The following is a 24,453-nucleotide window of genomic DNA, read 5'->3' on the forward strand; positions in this document are numbered from 1 at the left end:
GTAAAAGTTAATGATTTCTTAACCACCAGGGCCCGTTTGCTCGAAGCCGGTTTACTTTAACTGCGGTAAAAATTTAACCGCATTTCCCTATGACGGGGAATTTTAGATCACATGATCGGCAGAGTAAAGATGGCCGAGAAACATGGCGGTACCCTGCGAGCAAGCGTTGCTTGCTTTGGAACTGATATGTCATAATAGCTGCAATATCGGAAGTGTTAGTCAGCTATGAATGATGCAGTAGGATTTAGCTTTGTCTTACCTCACTTAAATCACAAAGCATGAGGAATGACCTCATGGCATTTTTTAGATAGTCTTTCGATTCTGGCCATTTCTAAGCCTAAATGAATGCGGTAATTGTCGGCACGGCAATGTCTTTGGAATACTATAGTGGATTGCCTTGACTCAATCGGCCGGGTATTGATAGCACGAAGAAAACAGACAGCGTCCCACTAGACCTTTTGCTAAAATTCCCAAGCACCAAGGTGCATGCTACGAACGAGTGTAGTTACACGCGCAGCTTGTGCTGATGTCTGCAAGAGTAACAGTTCTAAAGCAAAAGCCCAAAACAAATTTTGCCCTGCACGCGCATTGGTCAAAGCCTTATTATGATTATTTACTCTGAATATTTTATGCGGGGAGGGCCAATGCACGTGGAGCTTAGAATTACACTTTCAGAATTCTCCTCGATGCTTGGGTAATTTAGTAACAGGTCTATTTTCACTGGAGCCGAATCACAAGGTTTCCAATTTATGATGGCGTTATATACAGTTCTTACATGCTGGCCAACCATGCTGCAGGTGTACCTCCCGCCTTTTATGCTCACTTCACCATTTCTAGGACTGAACTTCGTCGTCCTCTCTCGAACTTGAAAAAAATTTCAATGAGGCTTGTCTTCACTTCAGATCGCCAAACATTGAGAAACTTTCTAAACTAGGGTTAATTTAGTTTTGCCTTACCCAATATCTGTACCATGAGCAACAAAAAGTGTTTCTTAAGCTTAAATGTATGCCGCTCTGCGTCTGAAAAACTCGATAGCATGCGCTCTTGGGTCCCCCCTTTTTGGGAACTTTTCCACGAAAGCCACTTATATTTACTACATCTAATAGGTAACACCAGCTACCACCCCATAATAAAACAAGGAGCTATTGCTCATCCAGCCCTCGTCAATCTTGGCTATGCACCTGTAGGTACCTGGTAGGGAAGGGCGGTTAACTTTTTACCGCGGTTGAGGTTAACCGGCTTCGAGCGAACGGGCCTAGATGTCCCTGGGCATGTCAAAGAACAAGCAAACACGGTACTGCAGTTGAGCTGCAAAATAAGAAAAGGAGGACTTCTCCCATTTCCCAATAACCTCAGCCAAGCCGGACAAATTCAATGGCTCTCCATGGAGCCTCTTAAACACTGCTTTTATGCCCATTTTTAAATTTTATATCCACCAAATTTCATACAAAAGGGGTTTTGTCCCTCACCAGTTGGAGAGTGCAAAAAGAGAACGGAGGACCTATACAGCCCTGCTGAAAAATACTTTGCAGGCAAGATTTTAACAACACAACCTACCTAAAAACACAAACTTTTGTGTGCAGGCAGTTTTTATCAAAAACTTTTTTTAGCTAAAATCGCTTTATATGAACACAAACCTTTAAATAATATTTCTTGTTATGCTGTTCATTCCAAGATGAGACTGAAATGAGGGATGCTAATCACATTAAAGCTACGAATAATCCCCACCAGCAAAACAAAAAGGCAGTTTGGAGATGATGCAGGGCGTACCGGGGTGCAGAAGGCGCTTTTCCATGGAGCTCTTGAGCGAGTGGATGACCTTGGACTTGAGGTTAGTCTTCTCCAGGCACTCCCTGAGGTCTTCCACAGCAGCTAGCGACTCCGGAAACTCAATGATGATGTTGAAGAGCTGGTCCATCCTCACCGTCACGTATGTGTCATACAAGAAATACAGCAGGTGCTCCTGAAACATTCAATGGCACGATTATTCTGTTGGATCTAGCCACCAGAGGGTTAGCGTTCTGGCAAACTATTGGCATAACAAAGGGATGGGTGGGGCTTTGTCCCCCAACAGGAACGATAAAATCTAGTTGAAACGTTGCAACACATAAAAATGATGCAACGACGAAGTCATATTGCAATAAAGTACTTACGTTCTCTGTACACATGGATACAACACATTTATATTGCATTGTCTGACTGATACAGTCGAATATCATTAATTCAAACCTTCTTAATTCAAACTAATAGATAATTTAAACTAACATGCAGGTCCCATCCTATGCACCTCTATGGGAGGAAACTCCCGGTAATTCAAACTTTGTTTCATTCAAACAAATTTTTGGTCCCCCTCGAGTTCGAATTAACGAGATTTGACTGTACACGCAATGTTTTGTTTCCATGAGGACGTGGAAGGCGTTACCTTGAGAGAAGCCAGGGCAAGCTTGGTTTCATCGTCGGCCTGATTCTTGTACACCAGGTAGAACCATTCCATCACAGTTGTGTTCAGCCACTAAAGTCAGAGAGAGTCTCAACTTTAGAGTGTCTTACGCTGCTCCTACACAATGGTTAGTGTATCGTGCCGGCTTAACTCCCAGAACTCCGAAACAAGCCGTTCAAGAAACATTGGCGACACACTGCACGTTGATCATACACTGCAACTGATACTGAATCTGGTAGTTATATTTCAGCAGTAGAACATTAAAGAGTTTTAGTGATGGGTGCTGTAATGCTTAAAGAACAAAACATTTAAAACTTATTTTGGCTATCTGCCATTTATCTGATCTGGACTTATCTCGTCATTGAAACATCTCGAAAGATAGTACCCTCCCCTTGTAGGGCCAAATGGGATTGACTTCTGGTGCATGGCTTAAAACAAATCAGAAAAAATGCTTGACCTGGTTCTTCATTTAGTCATGCATATTTCATCAAGTGCCATGACTACCATATTATTTTAAATACTAATCAAAAATGACTTTTTTTTATTCCACTGTATTCTTAGTTGTGAGAGAAACAGATATAGTCCTACCGTTGTTGCAAAATATATTGCCTATCCCATCGTAAAAATCACCTGAACCCAGATGATGTGATTTCTGCACGTCGGCTATCTTTTGGAGTGGGCTACCTTTCAGGATATTACAGTAACAAGGTGTAATTTACTTTAATCAGTAGCTTTCTTGATGAGCATGATCGCAGTTCAAAAAAAGAAAAACATTGCGTGATGAAGGAAAACTGTAACACCATGAAGAGTCTACTGCCCTTCATTTAGTGTCCTAGGATTTACCGATCACCCATTCTCGGAAAGAAGGTGCAACAATACCCAGTGTATAAATTAACATCAACTCTGCAGCAACTTGCTTAACAGTCAATGGGGCCTCCAGTGCCTATTTTCTCCCGACATTTATAGCACATTTATATATTGCTCTAGAGCACAAACATAAAAATAATAATTACGACAGTTTGCATGCACGCGAGACAAATACCAAAAACCAAAATCTCTGCTCCTTACAACGGCGAAGAACGCCACCAAAACATATGATAAAACTAAACTGACCTTCTCGAGGCTCTCCAAAAACCTGCTCTCGAAGTTCCCCCTGCAGGTGCTCTGAACGTGGTGCTCAATGTACTTGTAGGCCACAGTAGAAACCGCATCCCTCACCATTGCATCCAGCAGTTGCAGCTCGTGCCTGGCGTTAGCAACGGGAAGGTGGCCTGAGTGTACTTTGTGAAAGCTTCGTAAACCAACATGTATAAGTAGAAAAGGGCACAAAGCATAAAGTGAAGAAAAGAGGAAGGAAGAATTAGGGGGACGATGTCACAGCGCACAAGAAACGAAGACAAAGCAGAAGGGTGTACGCAGGAAGCATTTATCCTGTGTACACCGTTCTACTTTGTCTTCGTTTCTTGTGCGCTGTGTCGAATCCATTAAGGAAGGAAGAAGACTAGAATCGCCAAGCACGGATTTTATGGTGGCAAAACTGGATCACATTAAGTTTTCGTTTCACTAAAACACTAAAAGGGTAACATTTGGTTCAGTGCTACACACTGTTACACTGGTTTCACCTTATGATGAACCGCGGTGAATGCTACGAACCATCCCAGCCGATTCGGCGCCGTGGATGTATCGTGACTATGCGCCCCGTGCGTCACTGTGCTCCTACCCAATGGTCACATGACACTCCTACAGATTGGATTGGCTTGGTGGATCGTAACATCCACTATGGTCCATCGTAAAGTGAAAAAAAGCACAGCAAATCCTAATTGGTCCAACAGATAGGATAAAGAAGCATCACGTAACCCCAATAAAAGTCAGGCCTGGAATTGGATAATCTTACAATTTATGGCACTTTCATGCTTATTCATTTATTTATTTTTACATACTGTTGGCATGTGGGCCGTGGCAGGGAGGAACATACATTTAACAAAACAATGAGGTTCATACCCTCAATAAAGCAGTAAAAAATATCATCTTTACCATGTTAGATACAAAACGTGTCACGAACGCACATAAAAAGAAAAAAAAAAGGAGGACCTAATGCACGTAAAAAGAGAGTGATAATCAAATTAACAATAGCAATAAATTGACAACAATAATCGAAGGAATGTGCTGTGTACACTACAATACAACACACAATATATTGTAAAACCCTTAATGTTCGAGCCCTTAATTTTTGCAAACTTTGCGAATCTATAAATTCCCTAAATTTAAGGGCATGCGAAATTATCGGTTTTCAAGAGTTTCAATGCATGTGTCTGGAATTCAAGCAATTCAGTGGTCGCAAATATGTCCTCTGCGATTGATTCGTGAAAAATAGTGGCCGCGAAAATAAAGAGTTTTACAGTAAGCTTCAGAGAGGGAAAAGTAAGAAAATAACATCAAGGCAATATGCTCACAATGTAAACACAGTAAACAAGTCGAACAGCATCCTCAAACATAGAAATATGTGGGCCAAACAGCTGTTTGAACAATATAAAATTAACCATTTTATAAACACCATTTGTTTAATGAAAGAGGAAACACCTCCCCACCTCATCCATTTGCTAAAATCACTGCAAAAAAAAAAAAAAACTAAACAACTAACTATGCTCTAACTATGCTATTCTTTACTAACTTTCCAGCTTAAAGGAAAGCTGAAGAGGTTCCTGAAAAAAAAAACGAGTTAGAAGTTAATTCTAGAGTATTTTTATTCCGTGAATCTGAATATCACATTCATTTTCCCCGAAGATGTAACTAAATGCAAAAAAACACAAAAAGCCTCCGACCAGTCATTACGCCGTCCTAGGATTTTTCGGCCGCCAAGCGTGTGTCGCTCGTGTGGGCAGCGGGTGCAATTGCAAGCTTGCCAGGTATATTCCCTCGCACTGACACCAGTCATAAAGTATTTTTCTGACCTTTTTGAAAATAGCAAGAGTGTGCATGCGTAGCTTAGATAGGCGCTAAAGATGCGAAAGAGCGGAGATTTAAAAAAAAAACTTTGGATATGACGTCATGCTGCGGGAAAGAGAGGCTTCAGAGATACTTTGAAAATGATTTTCTGCAGCTTCCGTGCACCAAATTGAAAAATAATCTCGATATTTCTGATCCTGGAGGCCAAATAAAGATGATTTAAATGTTTTTTTCTCAAATACAGAACCGCTTCAGGTTCCCTTTAAAAATAGGTACTGCATTGTGCAAGACATGATTAGCATAGTTACTGCCAGATAGAAACATCAGATGAATGAGACATGTTGCCGTTAGAAGCCTTTCCCAGGCAGAAATTCTTCCTCTTGGCACTATTACCATATCATTTACATTATTACTACTACAAACTTTTTAGCAAGCTCTCAAACTAATTCAATAATGAGACAAATTTAAGCACAGAATAAAACAAGCTGGCCTTAAAGGGCCCCTGAAAAGAAAAAAACATTTTTTTAAACAGTCTAATTGGGACAAGCGTGTCAAAAAATTAATTTTACACGAAAAAATAAAATTTTTTTAGAGCAATATTGATGGCGAGAGATTTATTTGAAATTCTGCGCACAATGTCCATGACGTCATGAAATGGTCATTCACTCAACGAAACGGTAATTCGCTGTTCTCACCTCAACGTGAAGGCGAAGCCGATCCACCTCTCATCCACGTGCCCGAAATGCCAAGAGAAAAAACAAGTGGAAGGAGGTGACTACCAACTAAATCGTGTCTCGCACCGTCAATATTGCACTAAAAAATTTTTTCCGCATTAAATTTATTTTTTGACACGCGTGTCGAAAAATCTGCACCAATTGCTGACAAAGTTGGGGTTTTCAAGGACACCTCAAAATTTACTAAAAGATACACACAACATTAATGTTAAAGGCATAGTGCAACAATTTTAACGTTGAAAGAATTGGCAGTTTGCATTTTTTATATTGCTTATCCAAGCACAAGTGACCAAAAATGCGTCCCCTTGCCACCAAAAACTGCTATTCCTGGTATTCCGAATTATTTAGCCGATCTGCAGCCGCGTGTGGCAATTATGGAAACTACAAAGATAGCGTCACTGGGGGATACGCGGAAGTCAACAAAAACTTGTCCCCCTCCGCTGCCACACTCGCCGTCAGCTCCGTGGGGAGCCATCTTTTGTGTCGATCACTCGCCGCGATTTTCGACGATGCTTATCTTTTAAAAGTCGACAATTGTGGAGGAAGCAGCTGGGGTCTCTGAAGAGAGAACCCAAGGGAAACATAGTAGAACAGCGCAAATTTTTGCAAGGGCAGGGGAAGGAACTGGACAGGACGAGCACTGTGCAGGGCAGCGCTCGTCCTGTCCAGTTCTTTTTTCTGTCCTTGCAAAAATTTGCGCTGTTCCATTATGAATCCATACCAACCCGCCCAGTTATCCTGTTTACTAACCCAAGGGAAAACCATGTGATCCCCCAGAGTATGTCACTCGAAAGGCGACGTGGAGAGTTGAGAGGCACTTTGACCTTCGATTTGTTTCATTTTTTAAATAAAAACTGGTGCTCACAAGAAAATATGGTTTTCTGTTCTTTGTTCTATAGATGACACAGATTAATTTCCGCAGTTAATTGGCAAAAATCCGGAAATCGTTGCACCAGCCCTTTAACCCTAGCACATCCCCCAACTTTGTGGCAGAGTTGGGTAATATGACAGGTCAATGGAAAAAGTGAATGCTTTGTATTGGTCCTTCCGTTACTTTTGGGTAAAACTGGATGCGGGGGGCGACTTTTGAGGCAGAAAAAGAGGCGAGAGTCAGGACTCACAGTTTCATGTTCACATCATGGAAGCTTTCCAGCAAATAATCGCACTGGCAGCTGTCGAAGTCCAGTTCACAGCCGGCACACTGTGGAGACTCGTCTTCATCCTCGTCACCTGAGGAAAGTGGAAGTGCAAAGCAACCCCTGGTATGACAGTAGGCAGGAAGATGACACGAGCCTGTATGTTACGAGCATTCCCCCCAAAAAAAGAACATAAATAAAGTCCTCGATAACGTGCAATTAATATGGCTGCTAAATATTTTGGTGCGACAGTTACTGGGGGTAAAATTTGAAAATAAGCACTGAGCATGCACTGCTTTAAACTGAAGTCAAGAGACAGTTAAACGGAGTGCTGTGGTATCAGCAGTAGTTCATTTGGACAAAGCTAGTTTGGCTCAGATTCATTCCCTGTCATCCTATTGTCAAAAGAAAAGCCCCCACCTCCAGTACAGTATCAATCTAATGCTTCATCACAGATTGAATTTTTTTGGGGGGGAATTGCAGAAAAACAAAATATAGCTTTTTTTTTTTTAATTGATTTATGTTTACTATTTTAGAGGCTGCAGATCACAGCTGGATTGCCCCGCATACAACAAAATCATACAGACACAAGATTTTGAAGGCTGCAGCTCACCTGCTGCCTTGTGAAATGCTCGAAATGCAGCTGTGTAAAACTTGAGCAGGACTCTGTTGAACTGGCAAGGTATAGATGACAAAAGAAGTGCTCTCAGCAGGTCATGGATTGCCCTGCTCAGGGGCGCATCCATATACGAGGTCTTGTCGAAGTCTTGTCTTGCAGTCCTTGCGGCATGATCGGTCTCGGTGGACTCGATGAAAAGGGCGCTTGACTCGTATTCATGAATGGTGCAGTGGAGGTCAGTAACTGCCTTCACAAAGGCGTCCTAGAGAAAAGAATGATGCAAAACAAAATTGCAGATCCTGTTCATAAAACTTTCATCATGGTAAAACAACCTGATTCTATTGTTAGCATTATTTTGATTAATAACTGACCTGAGTTTCCCTTGGGCTTAAGTCGCTTGTAGACTCGAAGCAGCACCAAAAGTCAGGAATGATTTTTGCCCTGAGCTGTTTTTGAAATTCAAATCGGAACCAGGGCTTCAGGATGTGTACCAAGCCCATTTGACTTAACGACTCCATGACTGATTCAAACTTGTCCTGGTTGATGGTGTCACCTGCCTGAAAAAATGTTCAGGGATCAACACAGAAACAAAATTGTCTCGGAGCATTCTGAAATACTTTAGTTACACAGAATTTACCATGCCAACTGCCATGTGTTAAGCCTCTAGCTGTTGCTCCCTTTACTACGCTATTCGGCACATGATCGTCAATCTGGAAGACCGAACAGAGTTTGCACACCCTCTAAACAGCAGTTAAACATGATCTATACTCCGTTTCACCTTACGTCCAGACGAAGCTGACTTTAGCCAACCCCGTTCTGTGGGGTCATGTGACACTCACACGGCCTTGGATTCGCTTTGATGGATCGTAACATCCGCTGCACTCAGACGTAAGGTGAAACGGAGTATAGAGTGATATGCAGTGGTGGATGTAATAAAACCTTACCACTTAACCTTTGGCTAGACTCAGATCAGTTAATGATTGTTTCAGGAGATTTGAGAATAAATATGCACCAAAGAAGTTTTTGATATCATAAGGACTCAAACGCCACACATTATCCACATCCGTATTCCCTTCGATATATTATAATGTGTGATATAAAAGAAAATTAGTTACAAAGATGACACTAATTTTTTTCACTTCTTGCACGGCTGAAATGGCATCTCAACCACTGCTGAAGTGACACCTCTGGACACAAGAAGAGATTGCAATGGGTTCAAGATCTACCATCTTGCACCCGCTTCACTCCACCACATATTAATTATCTTTGCTCTATTTGTCAAAAATTTAAAGAACTACAAACTGAGGTCAGTCTTTCTCAGTCGTCTACACGTACAACGTTGTTACAACAAGCTTTTTTGCATAACACACAGCCGACGAAATTAGAGACATGTCTCTACAAAGCTGATGAAACACCAAACGTCTCAATGCAACACAATTATTTCAATGCAACACAACCGTTCTTATGTGAGGGGCTGCATTTAGAAAAACAAAAATATACCAGAACTATTTCATATTTGTTCAAAAATTTAGCCAGTCAGCCTGGAGATATGGAAAACCACCTTTGTGCTTTCTCGCTAGTGATCTGCAAGGACACAAACACAGCAATATCGTCCAATTTGCAATTTCGATTTCCAGGGCAAGATAATAATGCAATAGCAGAGCGATTTCTAAAGTTGGCTACAATCGAGGCCACCCCAACAGTCGACAATCTGTTCAGGGCTCATGGAGTTGTCAAAAGCAGAGTCTCTCGCTGCTTTGGGCAGCACCAATGATTGTCAGAAAAGTAGGAGTCGCGGCAGAACTTATGAACAAATTAAACAATAATCCACTCTTTCTAAACTTTCATTGCACCTTCAGTATCAAACCTGAATGAGTAAAGTTGGGATGCCCATTTGAGTCAGGAGGTAGCCAAATGTTGCTGGCAGCGTCTCTACCTCGCTAGCATGTCAACATGCGCAGGCATATTGTCGAAAGCTACACAGACTAACTGACCGTTGATCAACACACCCATCCAAATTGCAGCCTCGCTTGTGTTGCAGATCTTATTGCCAAAATCAGTCGGTTATTATTAGGGTTCTATGTTTTTGGTTTTTCTTTGTTTTCAAATTCAAGGGCGTTTTTTCTATGCTTATTTTTTCCCATAGATTCCATGCTTTTGGTGTTGATTTTCTCTGGTGGACAAAAATCTGTTTATCAGGGCTTACATGTTGAAGAAAACCGGACACAGGCATGGAAATCCCTAACCTCAAGGAAATATGTGCAACATGGAAAGCATCCCGGCAGCAATAAGGAAGGAAACAAAACAAAATGGTGCAGTTCCTAGTGAAAGAAGCAGCCTCACTTCTTTTGTGGGAGCTGTGTCGAGGTCAACATAAAACAAAACTGTAATTTCCTTTTTCTTTTAACCACTGAAATTTAGGTGTTTTTTTTTTTTTTTTTTATTATTATTTAAAGCCAGTTCTAATTCAGATTGTTTTTCTCTTTTTGTTTTTTCCGATTTCAATAAAACTGGTTTGGGTGGTCATTTTTCAGGGGGTTTGACGGTATTTACATTTTTCAGGGGGTTTGACGGTATTTACCGAAAACACGAAACCCCAGTTACCATTTGGACGGGTGCAGCGTGCAGTCCGGGGTTTGGAAGCATGGGCGTGTTTTCATGGGCCCCAATTTCATGGCGAACACTATGTTTGAACTTAGAGCTCACAGCCATTCTTTTTGGTGATATCATTTCAATGCAATGCACCCACTTCAGAGCAGCCAACAACACATTTTGCCACTTAAAGAAATGCTTTTAAAAGTTGTTTTTAGACAAGTAGCCTCTGATAGATTTTGACGTTTTGCATGGCTCCAATTCTGAACAAAAATGTAGACTCTAGCGTTTTTAACTTAGATGTGGATGCCATATGCTTAATATCAAATACCAAAATAATATTGATGTGCCTGCCGCTTTAGGCAGAACTTCCTAATTCTTAGCGGTATTAGGCACAGCCTTAGCCACAGGTCGGATTCAATGTTCAGCCTTTTCCAGCAGTTATTTTCGATGCTCCAACGACGGATAATGCTGATTTGCAAAGTGTAGAAAAAAAAGGCTCGATCGAGAAACTAGGGTGAAAACGAAGGGAAATTACATTCACAAGCCACTATGAAGAGGAATTCGAGTACACTCCGATTCCTGTTTAAAGACCCTTGCCATAGAGCAGTGGTTCTCAAGCATTGATGATTCGCAGACCCTTGTGAATCGGCAGATATGATGGAGGACCCTGTTCATTGTGAGGGGAAGGGAAAGTTATGGTTTAGTTACAAAAAACGATTTAATAAATGGATATAACTAAGGGCTAGTGTGGGGTAGACTTCTCTTAGTGACAAATACCCGAGGAAACTCACTCGAAAATCGTAACGTTTCTTCTCAATCTGAGACAACTTTTATTGCTGGACTTGACTGACGAGGCTGCGCTTCGCGGACCCCCATTTGAGAACCACTGTCATAGAGTACACACTGTTTAATGCCCTAAGTGCATAAAGCGCTGAGGAGCTCGAAGCCCTCATTATCTTCAGCCTTTCCCGGTAAGGCGAAAAGACTGCATTAGGGAGCAATTCAGTGTTCTGCTTAAGTTGAAAGAACGCACTGTTCGCTTTGTTTACCAAGTGTATTCCTTATCGAAGACGGCACGCCGGTCACCGTCATTCTAAAAACTGCCTTTTAAAAACGGGTTTTACGACACTTCCATATCAGCAGTTATTAATGCCCAACATGGCTAACAGGCATACTGCATACATGAAGCCAATTATACGGAATGCGTGCAAAAGCGTTCTGACGCACGGTGAACACACACCAAAGCTGGCGAGTAACCTTGGCGAGTTACCTTGTGGGGCAAAAGATGTTGTTCGATCACACGCCAATCGTCTCTCGAACATTTTGCGCTGCCCATTATGAGAACTACATGTCATACAACGTATTATTGAAAGAATGTAGGAAGTTCCACTCTGGGTTGCAGCGAAACCCTTCTAAACACAGCGGGCTGACATGTTTGGCCCAACTAATGGATGGACCAACGGTATCATACACCAGCCCCACCAGCCAGACACCAGCTAGAGTAATCGGCTAAATATTTTGAAACAGAAAGTAGGTTTTGCCGTCTAGTTTACAAGTCAAACATTTCAATCTTTCAAATTATGTTTTTTGTGCATTTATTTTTGTTTTTATTTATATTTATTATAAAAGTTGTGTTTTAGCTTTTAGCGATAAAAAAGTTGCATTTTAGTTGACGTGTCATTTTCATGCAGGCCACTTTGGTGCATTACGCATGCGCATTTGCTGTTCTTGTGTGGTTTTCAACGAAAAGTTGCGTTGGTGTGCGTTCGTCGGTTTTGTTCAACGCGTTCATCATATTTTGGCGTAGATTTGTTCTAATAACTCGCACAAGATGAGCAAGGCACATCCGCCGGAGCTGAAGAAGTAAGTATTCGCCTTACACTTTGAGACTTGTCTCTTGCGAAGTTTCCGTGTCTGATGGCATTGGCACCACCGGCTTCAACACGTTTCCACCTCCACTTTTTTTTTTCCCCGCTTTGTTGTCTGCCTTGTCGCAACTTCCACAGACGTCGTTCCCTTTCACAGCGATAATGGTTTGACCGTTTAGAGCAGGCCTCCTACGAAATTGCTTCGAAATCTTGGACTTCATTGTTCTTTGCAGCGCTCGCACTAATGTCAAATGGAAATCGTGCACGAGTTTCTAGTGGGAGCCCATTAAAGCGCAGGTGAGAAACACGGAGGGGTGCCAGCACTTACTGCCCACACAGGAGGGGAGAAGGGTTGAAGGGGAAGAGGCTCGACAAAAAAATATTAGGCAGATAATCAAGAGACTTTATCACAGCTGGAGTAGAAGGAGACAGTGGAGAGCACTGACAGCAGCAGGGTACAGTATGAGCACAGAAGTGTAACGATGGAGGCGACCACAAGGGAATGGGACCAGTCTAAGAGTAAGGTTCCAGCAGGTACAGTGACAGGTCCAGATGACATACCTGTTGAACTCGTAAAGACCCTAGGGGAAACGAGCAACTTGAAGTTACGACATGTGATTAAGCAAATAATTAATGGAGGAGACATGCCCAACGGTTGGAAACTAAGCAAAATAAGACTAATACATGAAGGCAAGGGAAACAAAGACAACATCAAGTCATACCGCCCAATAACAGTAACATCAATTTCTTACAAATTAGCTATGCAGATAGTAAAGTGAAGGTTGGAGGAATGGGCGGAAGGAATGCGAATTCTGGGAGAGCTTCAGATTTAATTCCAAGGAGACAGAAGGTTGTCGGGTAACCTATTCGTCATCATGCAATGTATAGAGATTGCAATGAAGATTTAAAGCCGCTTATGGTTAACATACTCTGACTCCACTCTGACTTGCACTTCGCGTTTTCTTATCTTCCCTTCTCCCCCCTTCTCCTCCTGGGTATAGTCGGCTGCTCGCTGTTGAAAGTTTACTCGTCTGTTGCTAGTTGAAAGATGTAGTTGTGCTGTCCCTGTTTTAATTGTTTTATTCTTTCTTAATACACGCTCTTCTACCAAGCATGGTTAACATATTTGGACATCAAGGTAGCATACGACAACAAGACCCCCAAAAAACTCTGGGACCAGCTGAAGAGATATAACATAGATGCAAATTTGATTGTTTCTTCAGCAGGTGTACACAGACAATAGGGTAGTTATAAAATCTGAACCAGAAACTACTCACCCAGCAGCAATAAAAAAAGGGCTCGGACAGGGCTGCCCACTATCACCCCTGCTTTTCATGAAATACCTAAATGAAGTGAAAAATAAATTAGAACAGAGCAATTTAGGTTTTAATGCGAGTTATATGGAAGGAAGGAGAAAGGTATCACAAGTAATCCCAGGATTAATGTACGCTGACGATATACATAAACTCATCTCTGTGACGTCACGGCGCGGTGGTGGCGCGTCGGTCGCACTTCCGGTCTGGGGCTGTGGGCAGAAGTCCCCATGCCAGACGTGTATTCCTGCGTTGTTTTGAAAGGAACCAGACAAAAACCTGCCTTCGCGTCAAAACGCCGCGACTGGGGCCGTACCGAAAGTGTCGAGAAAGGTTTGAAGGTCAGTTTTCAGGTGCTCGATTCGTCCGAGAATCTGGATATGTGCCGTAAAAAGGAAAAAGCAGACGCCTCCGGACAACGATTGCTTGGGCGGGAAGCACTTTGGGTTGAATTGACGGATACTTGTGGTCATCAGATTTATTTGTTTTGTTGCAACATGAACGCCAGAGAACCATCAAGTTGTGCAGACCACCTGCGGACTACGTTCATTGCGTCTTCAAGTTCAAACGGCCGCCTGATCGTTCGAACCGTCGTCTGCTCTTTCAAACGTTTCTGCTTGTCGTCTGCTCTCTTAGACGACGCCGGCCCGTTTATGTTGGCCCGGTACTTGCGATAAGAAGTAAGTGCAGGCCTCAAAAGACTTACGTTTGAAGGTTGGTAAGCAGGCTCGATGTAAACAGTAAATAAAAGATGTTGATCATTGTTACCAGTGACTATCACTGACTTGCTATGCCTAATTGACTTGGTCCGATTCTGCTTGCAATTTTCAGTATCGACGTCGACCATCTCAGCTACGGTTCACGCTTTTGCAGCCCGAGCGGCGTCGCGACTGAAAATTGCGAACGAAATCTCATCATGCGAATCAGGTTTTAGCGTTCATACTGCGGCGTCCACGCGGAATGAATCGCCACATGTCACATTATTCGCGCGAAGTTTCGCAGTGTTAACGAGCCTCGGTAATTTCGCTGACGCCGCTCAAGTAGTCGGACATCGCCAGGAAGACGTAAAATCAACAATTCTAACGCGAAAAAGAGCAGGGGGACTCACACCGACGCCGATAACATCGTGTCTCAATGGTTTGTCTATGGGCGACGGCGAGCTTTTTGCCCACACCCCTCTCGCGCATGCGCGGCGCCGGTGGCGTCCGCTAGGGGCGCTCCGGTTTGTTTGTAAACATGAGTTGGTGTATAGTACTCGTGGCAGATATTCGCAATGCATTAAGGCAAGTAAGTGAAATATGTGGAGAGGAAAAGGACAGCTTGGGCCCGAGTTCTAGTTGTGAGAGATGTGGAGTAATGGTGTTCAACAATGAAAAGAGGGAACAGCTGAAAATACAAAACAGTGAAATAGACTATGTAGAAAAATACAAATATCTGGGAGTGGTTCAATAAGGGAAAGAAATACCCAGAGGAACATGAAGTAAATATTAGAATAGTGAAAACAAATTTGGGTATTTTGATACTTAAGGCATTATGTAATTATAATAGATATAAAGTGGTCAGGGGTATATGGAAAGGGCTAATAGTGCCAGGACTGTCTTTTGGCAATGGGGTACTGTGTATGAGATCAGAGGTTCAATCAGGATTGGAAATTCAACAAGGGAGCGTGGGCAGGCTAGCTCTGGGAGTGCACGGGAACACACCAAATGGGGGAGTACAGAAGATGTGGGCTGGTCCCCCTTTGAGAGCAGAGAGGCAATTAGTAAATTGAAATTTGAAGAAAGGTTAATTGAAATGAATGATGCTCAGTGTGCACGAAAAGTATTAAATTATCTTTACATGAAAAGTTTAAGCACAAAATGGACAAACCAAACCTGCAAGCTGACAAACACACTAGATATAAGGCTGAGCAGACTCCTTCAGTAAAAAAAGCGAGTGAAAGGTACAGTTAAATGTGGGAGGAAAGAATGCAAGAAAAATCAGCTTTAACAATGTATAGGTCCCAAAAATAGGACATAGGAAAATAAAAGGTGTTTGATAATTCACGTTGGAATTCTTTGCTGTTCGAGGCCAGAACGGGAATGCTAAAGGGGTATGGAAATGAAAATTGAAATATTCAAATTTCGTTCGGGAATGAGTCAAGCACGGCGGATAATAACCGTAAATGATAATCGCCCACTTGTATTTTGACTGGCTACATTTTTCGTTCCAAACGGTGCATTCGAGCAAGCGCTCGAAGAGAAGTGAATGGAGAGCACGATGTGTCTTGGGATATCCAGTGCAGACAAAAACAGAAAAAAAAGATTCCCCGCATTTGTGACGTAGCGAGGCTGGCGTTGTTATGAGCTTTGCCGTTGGTGGCGTTGTCAGCGTTGTGGTGTCTATAGCGTCAACGTGTTACAACCAAGCCGTTCGAAGTACCCGTGGGGTGACGAGCGTGTGTCTGGTTCAAGGAGCACGTAGCTGCCACAGCACTGTCAGCTCAGGAATGAACGGGGTGGGAAAAGCAACTGCTATGTCCGGGTACACAAACGAGAGTTTGGTACAATGCGTGATTTGTGATTTGAGGAAAGCTATGAAGGGGGAAAATGTTGAATTCCAAAGAGTGGCGCTGCTCCAATGGAACTTGCTACGTCATGACTACGTAGCATGTTTCCCAACGTTGCTAGATTACCTTCCAAATAGACTCCACATGCATCCACCAGGTGCACATTGAAAGATTGTTTAATTAGCTTTGAAATTAGTTTTCTTGTGCCTTTCAATGAAAGACTGGTGTCTTTGAGGTTAGGTTGCAATATGCAACACATTGAAGCTAAAAAATGAGTGCTGGAATTTTGTTTCCGTACCCCACTTAAAGGGACACTGACAGGGTATTTATGCTCACCAAGTTTTTTTATTTGTAAATGACATTTGAGATCCCAACTACCCAGAACACAGTTTGCAGCTTGAAATTTGTTTTCTTTCTGCCCAAAAATCCGTCAATCGAGAACTGGCCGTTTTCTATGGTTTAGACATAACCACCAAAAATAATGAGAGTCATAGGTCATCGAAGGCACACACAATATTAAAAATACCTATTTTTGTAGCTTCTAAAAAGCTGCAAATGCGTTGATTGAAAATAGAAAGTTGCACAGCCATGTGACTTCCGGCAGCACTCTTCTCTTCTATATTTCTCCTTCCACAGTTTCGGTTTAGAGCAGTTGCGTTTATTTAATATATTAAAAAAATCTGTGACGCTGTAGCAAAATTTTTATGAGTAGTCTTCTAACACCATAATGAATTGCCTAATAAAATAAATTTTGTGGGGTGTCAGTGTCCCTGTAAGAACAAAGACGTGTACATGTTTGCAAGTCCGGCTTCAGGGCGCTGCCATCTTGCTTGGCTGGGGTGCGCTTGGACAAGCTGTAACCCGATTACGAAGCCTTGCTAAGGCATCATAATCGGATTGTGGCCATGCTCAAGAGCGCACCCCACTGAGGAAGATTGCGGCGCCCTGAGACCGGACTTGCAAACGTGTGAAGGGTAAATTTCAAGTGGTAGGCACATTATGTGCCGTGTGCCAAAGTGAGAGAGAGACATTAAAACATTTAATTTTAAAATGTAAGGGGCTTTGCTTTGCTCTCCCTGAAGAGGTACCTGATCTGGCGGGGGCACTGGGTTTTGCTGGCGAGGGTGGAAGAATGGAGGAGAGGTTTACGATCACAAAGGAGCAAGTTAGAAGATTGGTGAAAATTGCTTAAAGCGCTAACCGCGGCTAAAGTTAGCCGCAGTACCTAGGAGAGGGATTTTGAAATCATGTGACTGGGCTCGACAGGGTTGCGGGGAAACATGGCGGTGCCCCGGTGAGTGAGCGCTGCTCGCTTTGGAACTAATATGTCGGTGCAGCTCCAATATCGGGTGCATTAGTCAGCAACGAATGGTGCAGGAGTCTTTCGCTTTGCCTTACCTCACTTAAATCGCAAAGCATGAGCAATGACCTTGCCGCATTTTTTAGATAGTCTTTCGATTCTGGCCAGTCCTTAGCCTAAATGAACGCGATAATTGTCGGCATGGCAACGTCTTTGGGAAGTGGATTGCGGCGACTCAGTCGGCCGGGTATTGATAGCACACAAAAGCAAACAGCGTCCCAATAGACCTTTTTCTAAATTTCCCAAGCACCGAGGTGCATGCTACAAGTGTCGTTACACGCATTGCACATGCTGGCGTCTGCACAAGTAATTGTTTTAAAGCAAAAAGTCTAAAACAAATTGTGCCTTGAATGTGCGTTTGTCAAAGCTTTATTATGATTATTTACTTTGAATCTTTTATAAGAGGAAGGCCAGCGCACGTGGACCGTAGAATTACACTTCAAGCGTTCTCCTTGATGTTTGGGTAATTTAGAAAAAGGTCTATTGAGACGCTGTCTGTTTTTGTGTGCTATCAATACCCGGCCCACTGAGTCGAGGCAATTCGCTTTCCAAAAACGTTGCCATGCCGACAATTATCGCATTCATTTAGGCTTAGGAATGGCCAAGATCAAAAGACGAAAAATACGGTGAGGTCATTGCTCATGCTTTGCGATTTAAGGGAGGTAAGGCAAGGCGAAAGCCTCCTGCACCATTCGTTGCTGACTAACGCGCCCGATATAGCAACTACAACGACATATTATTTTCCAAAAGCGAGTGGTGCTCACTCACCGAGCCACCGCCATGTTTCCCCGCATCCCTACCGAGCCAGTCACGTGATCTCAAAATCCCTTTCCTAGGTACTGCGGTTAACTTTAGCGGCGGTTAGCGCTCGAGCGAACAAGCCCTGGGGACAGTCGGGTCAGAGGAGAGTTGGGACTCCCTATTGCGTGGCTGTGGCCCAAAGTCTCAACCCTGTTTCCCAGTGGGCCCGATGTTGGGGTAGCACCAAATCGGTTTGGCTTGAGGAAAATAGGCAACTCCCTCGCTGGAGGGAGAAAGCCGGGGGTGACGGTTTTGTTTTTTCTGCCCGACCCCCAAAGGTCGTCCTGGCAATATCCCACGCTGCCTGGTGATAAGTGATAGTTACAAAAATGCAGAGGGGAAGCGAATTAACTTAGAAGGGCAAGGAGACGAATAATAGTTTTGGTTTCTAGGCTAGGTAGCGCAAGCTACCACTCGTTATAAAAGGGTACAGCCATTAGCATCCATCCATCCATCTGAGAGCATGTTTCTGAAAAGTATGAGCCGAGTTGCAATGTGTTGTCCTTTTTTTTTCCAGGTACATGGACAAGAAATTGTCCCGTAAGTCGCAAAAATCTTACTACGAATTGACTTCAAAACTCGGTCGTTTTACTCAAAACTTAATGTTGTCTCAGTTAAAGTAGAAGCAACACGTTAAATCAGTGCTGGGAGATTTTGGTCGGTGACAAACTTACACTTCTTACTCCGAGTTGTGAAATTTGCTTGTGTCAATGGCTACTAGTTTGTATTCAGGCCATTACAGTCCTTAACAGTATCCTTTCCATGAAGTACTGTAGTATTTAGAACAGGTAGTTCCGAAAGAATTGGCAGGAGACTGAACTAGTTGTTAAAGTAGCTCAGCCTCTTATAAAAATTCTGCCTGGGCCCCTAAACTCTTGAAACACAAAGTTGGGGCCGAAGTTGACGGAGCGCACCGATTGGCCTATCCGTACAACGACTTCACACTTTTTTTGCCGACGTCCAATCGGCGCACTCCGCAAACTTTTGGCTCCAACTTTGTGTTTGATGAGTTCAGGGCCCCTGGCCTAGATTTGTTTCGTCTATTCTTGAATCCCATTTATTTTCCATGCCGATAGCATATGCTAGGTTAAATGCTTTTGTCATTAATTTATTTCTGTCCCCACCGTAGCATCCTTCTTGAGCTGCTTTGGATTAAGTTGAGGTATTGGTCGTGCCAAGTTAAATGCTTCTTTCATTAAACTACTATGTCGATCACTGTCACATCTTTCTCTAGATGTCTTTGATTAAATGCAGTTCTTGTTTCTGACTTTGTCTTCTGTAGTGCGCCTGAATGGAAGCCGAGTGATTACCGGCATCTTGCGGGGCTTCGATCCCTTCATGAACCTTGTCCTCGACGAAACTGTGGAGGAAACAAAGGGTGGGGAGAAGCACGACATCGGAATGGTGGTAAGAGCTGGCACTGTTTAACCTAATGTTTGGGCCAGTACTGATGCACTGGAGACCGATTCATTTGCTTGTTTTCCAGGTTGTCAGGGGCAACAGCATTGTTCTTCTGGAGAGTCAAGACAGAATACTATGAGCAAAAGACGAAGCCTCGCCAGTCATGATTTCCACCATTGCCATTCCCTCACTTGCTTTTCGTTCTGGGCTCATGCTGAAATAAAACATCAACATTGAAGATATGCCTATCTGCATAATTCTCAAGTTTATCTATATTATGTTTCTCAGTTAAGGGAGGAGGTGGGGAATAAATATGAACTTTCTTATTTCTAGAGATATCTGAACGAAATTTACAGGGTGTGTTTATAGCACAGACATAAGAGTAACTGCAAAGTTTCATGGAGCTGTGCATATTATTTCTCAAGTTACAAATATTTATCAAAATCGTCCATATGCATTCCTTATCCCAGGTCTGGAGAATTTGAAAAAGGTAGTAGCGGCGTAAAATTTGTTATGATTACCCCTGGATACATTCCTCAGGGCATAACAGAGCCCTTTTATTAAATTTCTTTGTTGAAAAATTTTAACGCAACTTTGAATTTTTGTGTAGTCATGAAACCCACATTCACCAAATTTAATTTTTTTATTATAAATTTTTAGCGCAGTTTTCTAAAAAAAGGGCTCTGTTATGCCCTCACAAAGTTATTAGAGAACAGAATAAAAAAGACAGCACAAAAATCCATTCATCAGTTCCTGAGATATCGCTGGGACAAGCAGCCACGACAGTGAAAAAATCCATTCTGAGAAAACAGCACTTGAAAGTTGCACCCAGATTTTCAGCTTTAGAATGACCCTGCAGAATAGTCAGAAGTGTTCTTGTGCACTTTCTTCTTGTTCCGCCTTTCCAAATTCTCTTGATGTCGTTTGCTGGCCTTGTGCAGACGTAGGGCATCTTTCCCGGCAGCTCGTTGGAGGGCTAGATGGGTCGGCTGAAGTCCCACTGCAACCGATATTTCTGCAGTTGCCTTGTAGCAGCCGGCGTTGAACCTAAACACCGCTTCATGCAGTGCAATTTGCTGGCATAGCTCCAAGTTCGGCTTGAGCAATATCACAATGTCTAGCTTCTGCTTCGATCTCCTCACGTGTCAGGAAATGCGTCCGCAGATGGGTGCTAGAAGACGCGCTCCTACTTGTCGCGGCAGGCGGAAGACGGGCGCTGGGACCCGCGATCTCGGGAGGAACCACAACGGTCGGCATGCTCGGCACTCCAGGCGTGAGCGGGGCGATGCGTTCTTCCTCGACGACAGCCGATGGCACAGAAAATCCATCACTGGAGGTGTTGACGCGATCATCATTGACGGCACGCCGTGCAGAAACTTCCTAGTTCGCCATCCGCACTAACTTCATGGACCGCTTCCGCGCGCCAAACGCGCGCACCGTCTTGTACTTCGAACCCCGCATCGTGTGCGACCACGAAACAGACGGGCACGCTACACGAAACTACTCAAAGAAAGTTCGGAAAACGATCGTAAAGATGGCGAAAAACGAAGTGGAACTGACTAAAAGAGCGCGTGCAAGCAGACCACTACCAAAAGCAGACGACGCGAGCGGCAACAGCAGGAGAAACGGAGGAGGAGAGCGCTCCGCGCGCGGAGAAATCGCGTCCCAGCCAATAGCAGTCGCGCGCTCCCCCGCACGCTCCTCGAGCGCGCGCTCTGTCCAATCGCGTTCTTGCGATTGCGACATGGAAGAACGGCGACAGTGCCGTAACCACGCGGCCGACGCCATTTTGGGAGCTGGCAAAAAAAAGAGAAAGAATTCACGTTCAAAACAAGACTAAGATGGCGGCCGTCGGTCCAACGCTTTGAAAATGGCGAGCGCGCGAAGTTGGGGTTGATTTTGACGTTTGACCGTCACTTGGATGCTATTCAGGCCTCGTAAATAATTGTTTTTAAATATTTCCCCATTGTATTTGGTGCTGATAATTACAGAGAAGGTAGTTTATGAGATATACAACCGAAAAATAAGGTTTTCTAAAAATCGACTTTTTCGCGATTTTCCGGTTTTCAAAGCCCGCGTCCCCCCTTAACAAGGTAAAATGAATGAAAAGGTGAAGAAATGGGCATCTAAGAAGTTGTGAAGATATGAAGCTCGGCAGTCATCTTTCCGTAATAGTATGTTGATGTTGCTGCAGTGGGGTGACCTTTAGCCAGTACAGTGGACGAAATCACCAGGCTGCCATGTTGCAGGTTGTCATTGATCGATTCCACCGAGAGCACGAGGCCTGCACGAGACCTGCACACAAAGTCATCACCAGCGACCTGCCCCAAGCAATAAACGCGCCGAAGCTCAACGGGAGTATGTTGCAAAAGGCAGACGTGTCTGCCTCAACACTACTGTCTGCTGGCGTTGCACTCGTGAGGTACTGCAAGACGTGTTGGCGGTGATGACACCAGCTAGTCTGCACTGTGTGGATCCACTAGTCGTGTTAGGGGGTCCTTGTCTTCTAGGTAGTTTACATGGATGGGTGTGGTGCATAATTTACCTGGTTGTCACGGATCAGGACTAAATACAATGCATGCTTCATACTGGTGAGATGAAGGCTTTGTGACCAGAGTGCTCGAGTTTGATGCCTCCTAAACTTTCCTGCGTCTGTTTCATATGGTCAGAATCTTCCACCCTTGGCATGTGGAGATACCTTCTCGGTACCCACTTCAGTACTATTTTCCCGAATTGCTGGTTCAGGAGGTTTTAGTATGTTCATGATGAAAAACGGAGCAAAACGCAAGGACACGGGAGAGAATTGCACACAGGACAAGGTGCCGATTATCAACTTTGTTATTTAAAAAAAAAATGCGGGTATAAGGTCTTTTTTTTTTTATCGCTGTGGGGTCTATTCTTTTTCGTTCCTTAGAAGTTACCCAAAGTCCAAAAAAGCCATCTCACTGTTTCTGAGGTTCACTGGTGGTTGGCGCACGCACATTTTCTTGTTATTTTCCTCTATATACAAAGGAGGACGATAGGGCAAAAAGCTGCATGGCTTGCAGCTACAAGGCCCTACCCAATGTGGCAGAAAGGTACCAGAAACTTTTGGACAACACAAGCAAAAAACTGAATACTAGACCTTACTACATTGATTAGCTACAAAAAGTCATTATCATTCTGTTTCCAATATAACATCACGTAGCATACATACCCTTTGATTTTTTAGTAATCAATATTTTCACCTTCGTGCTTATTTAAAATGACGGTAGTGTATATTTTAAAGATGTTAATCCATAATCAGTACGGAGAGTAGTAACGCACCAGTTCTCACTACCTATGTTTAGTTTCATATGTCTAGTTTGTTCTTACCAAGCCCAACAGTACGGAAAGAAAAAAGTTATATTGTTTTACTGCCATATTGTAGAGTTCCCATCAAATGAGAGTTGTATAAATGCAACTTCATGTAGTAGTGTTTTTAAGTTTTATTTCGTTGTCTTACCCCAAACCAGGTGACAGTACACATAATGTGTGTAGATCAGAGAATAATACAACAGCAACCTCACTCTCGCGGAAAACATAAAACGAGTTGTAGATATTATTCCTCTCGCTTTGCAAACTTTTCGATGGATATACTCAACATGTTCAGTCCAAAAAGGTGATTCAGTAAGAATGACTCCAAGTATTTTATATTGGATTTTGCAATCTCTAAAAAAGATTAATTCATTGTGATATTTAAAGTTATCGAGGTTTTGAGGTTCCATGGCCTTAACAGTATGCATTTAATTTTGTCAATGTTCATTTTTAGTCCATTAACTTGTGTCCATAAATATAGGTTTTTGAAAACAACTGCCGCCATACTTTCGATCTCGGAAGTTGTTTGGCCTGTAATAAAAATAGTGGTATTGTCTGCATATGAAATAAACCTAACATTTGGTGCGCGTTGTTCAATATCATTTATAAATATTATTAACAACAGCGGCCCAAGCACACTCGCCTGGGGGCTCCAGTCACAATTCTTTTGGTTGCTGTATGATAATTCCTTTATGGCAGTTCCTCAGATACCATAGTGCTCTAACCTTTTTAATACTAGTATGTTATGATTAATTAAGTCAAAGGCCTCAGAAAAGTCTACACACCTAGAATAACCTCTTTATTGATAGATTTTAATATTTCTTTTTGCATTAGCAGCACTGTTTCAGTTGAACGCTTGTTCCGAAAACCAGTCAGAATATGTGTTGTTTTTCTAGATAACAAGAAAGTCTGTGGTGCATTATTTTTTCGAGAGACCTCCCTCCGATTCACGGAAGAAGGCCTAAACCTTCTTCCGTGAATGACCTTAGCACGTCGTCAATTGTTCTACTGAATTCTGTCTTTGCCATGAACACCAAATAGTCGTCTACATACCTGAATATTTGTTTAGTACTACCTACCAATCTATGTTCAAGTGCCCTGTCGACTTTTCCCACATAAATATTACTAAGCATAGGTGTTACCCTTGAACCTATGCAAAAGCCTGACTTCTGTACATAAACATTGTCCTGCCAGCCTATAAATATGGATTTTAGATAAAAGTACAAAAGTTCAAAGAAATCTGCTGGGATTCCGCTATTTGTCCTGAACCTTGTTTCATCATTGTGGTCTAAAATACATTCCTTCACGCTCCTCGTGAGTTCATCATGGGGCATAGAATATTATAACTCTTCAACA

The 24,453-nt window shown here is 42.9% G+C and overlaps 2 protein-coding genes across 2 annotated transcripts; one reads left to right on the forward strand and one right to left on the reverse strand.

The window, feature by feature from the left end:
* Positions 1-1,255: 1,255 nt before the first annotated feature.
* Positions 1,256-11,942, reverse strand: LOC115320470 (anaphase-promoting complex subunit 2). Its single transcript, XM_042293564.1, has 8 exons — positions 11,741-11,942; positions 8,247-8,432; positions 7,870-8,137; positions 7,242-7,350; positions 3,554-3,686; positions 2,423-2,512; positions 1,771-1,963; positions 1,256-1,308 (listed from the first exon to the last, which is right to left on the reverse strand). Exons 1-8 carry the CDS (start codon positions 11,804-11,806, stop codon positions 1,256-1,258), a joined length of 1,098 nt encoding a protein of 365 aa, XP_042149498.1. The 5' UTR covers positions 11,807-11,942.
* Positions 11,943-12,172: 230 nt separating this feature from the next.
* LOC8031133 (probable small nuclear ribonucleoprotein G) lies at positions 12,173-19,999 on the forward strand. The gene is made up of 4 exons (XM_002404372.5): positions 12,173-12,333; positions 18,878-18,900; positions 19,643-19,767; positions 19,847-19,999. The coding sequence occupies exons 1-4, from the start codon at positions 12,302-12,304 to the stop codon at positions 19,898-19,900; spliced, it is 234 nt and encodes a 77-aa protein (XP_002404416.2). The 5' UTR covers positions 12,173-12,301; the 3' UTR covers positions 19,901-19,999.
* The last annotated feature ends 4,454 nt before the right edge of the window (positions 20,000-24,453 follow it).

This window comes from Ixodes scapularis, unplaced genomic scaffold (assembly GCF_016920785.2).
Source record: "Ixodes scapularis isolate PalLabHiFi unplaced genomic scaffold, ASM1692078v2 PGA_scaffold0__279_contigs__length_252992795, whole genome shotgun sequence".
Lineage (NCBI taxonomy): Eukaryota > Metazoa > Arthropoda > Arachnida > Ixodida > Ixodidae > Ixodes > Ixodes scapularis.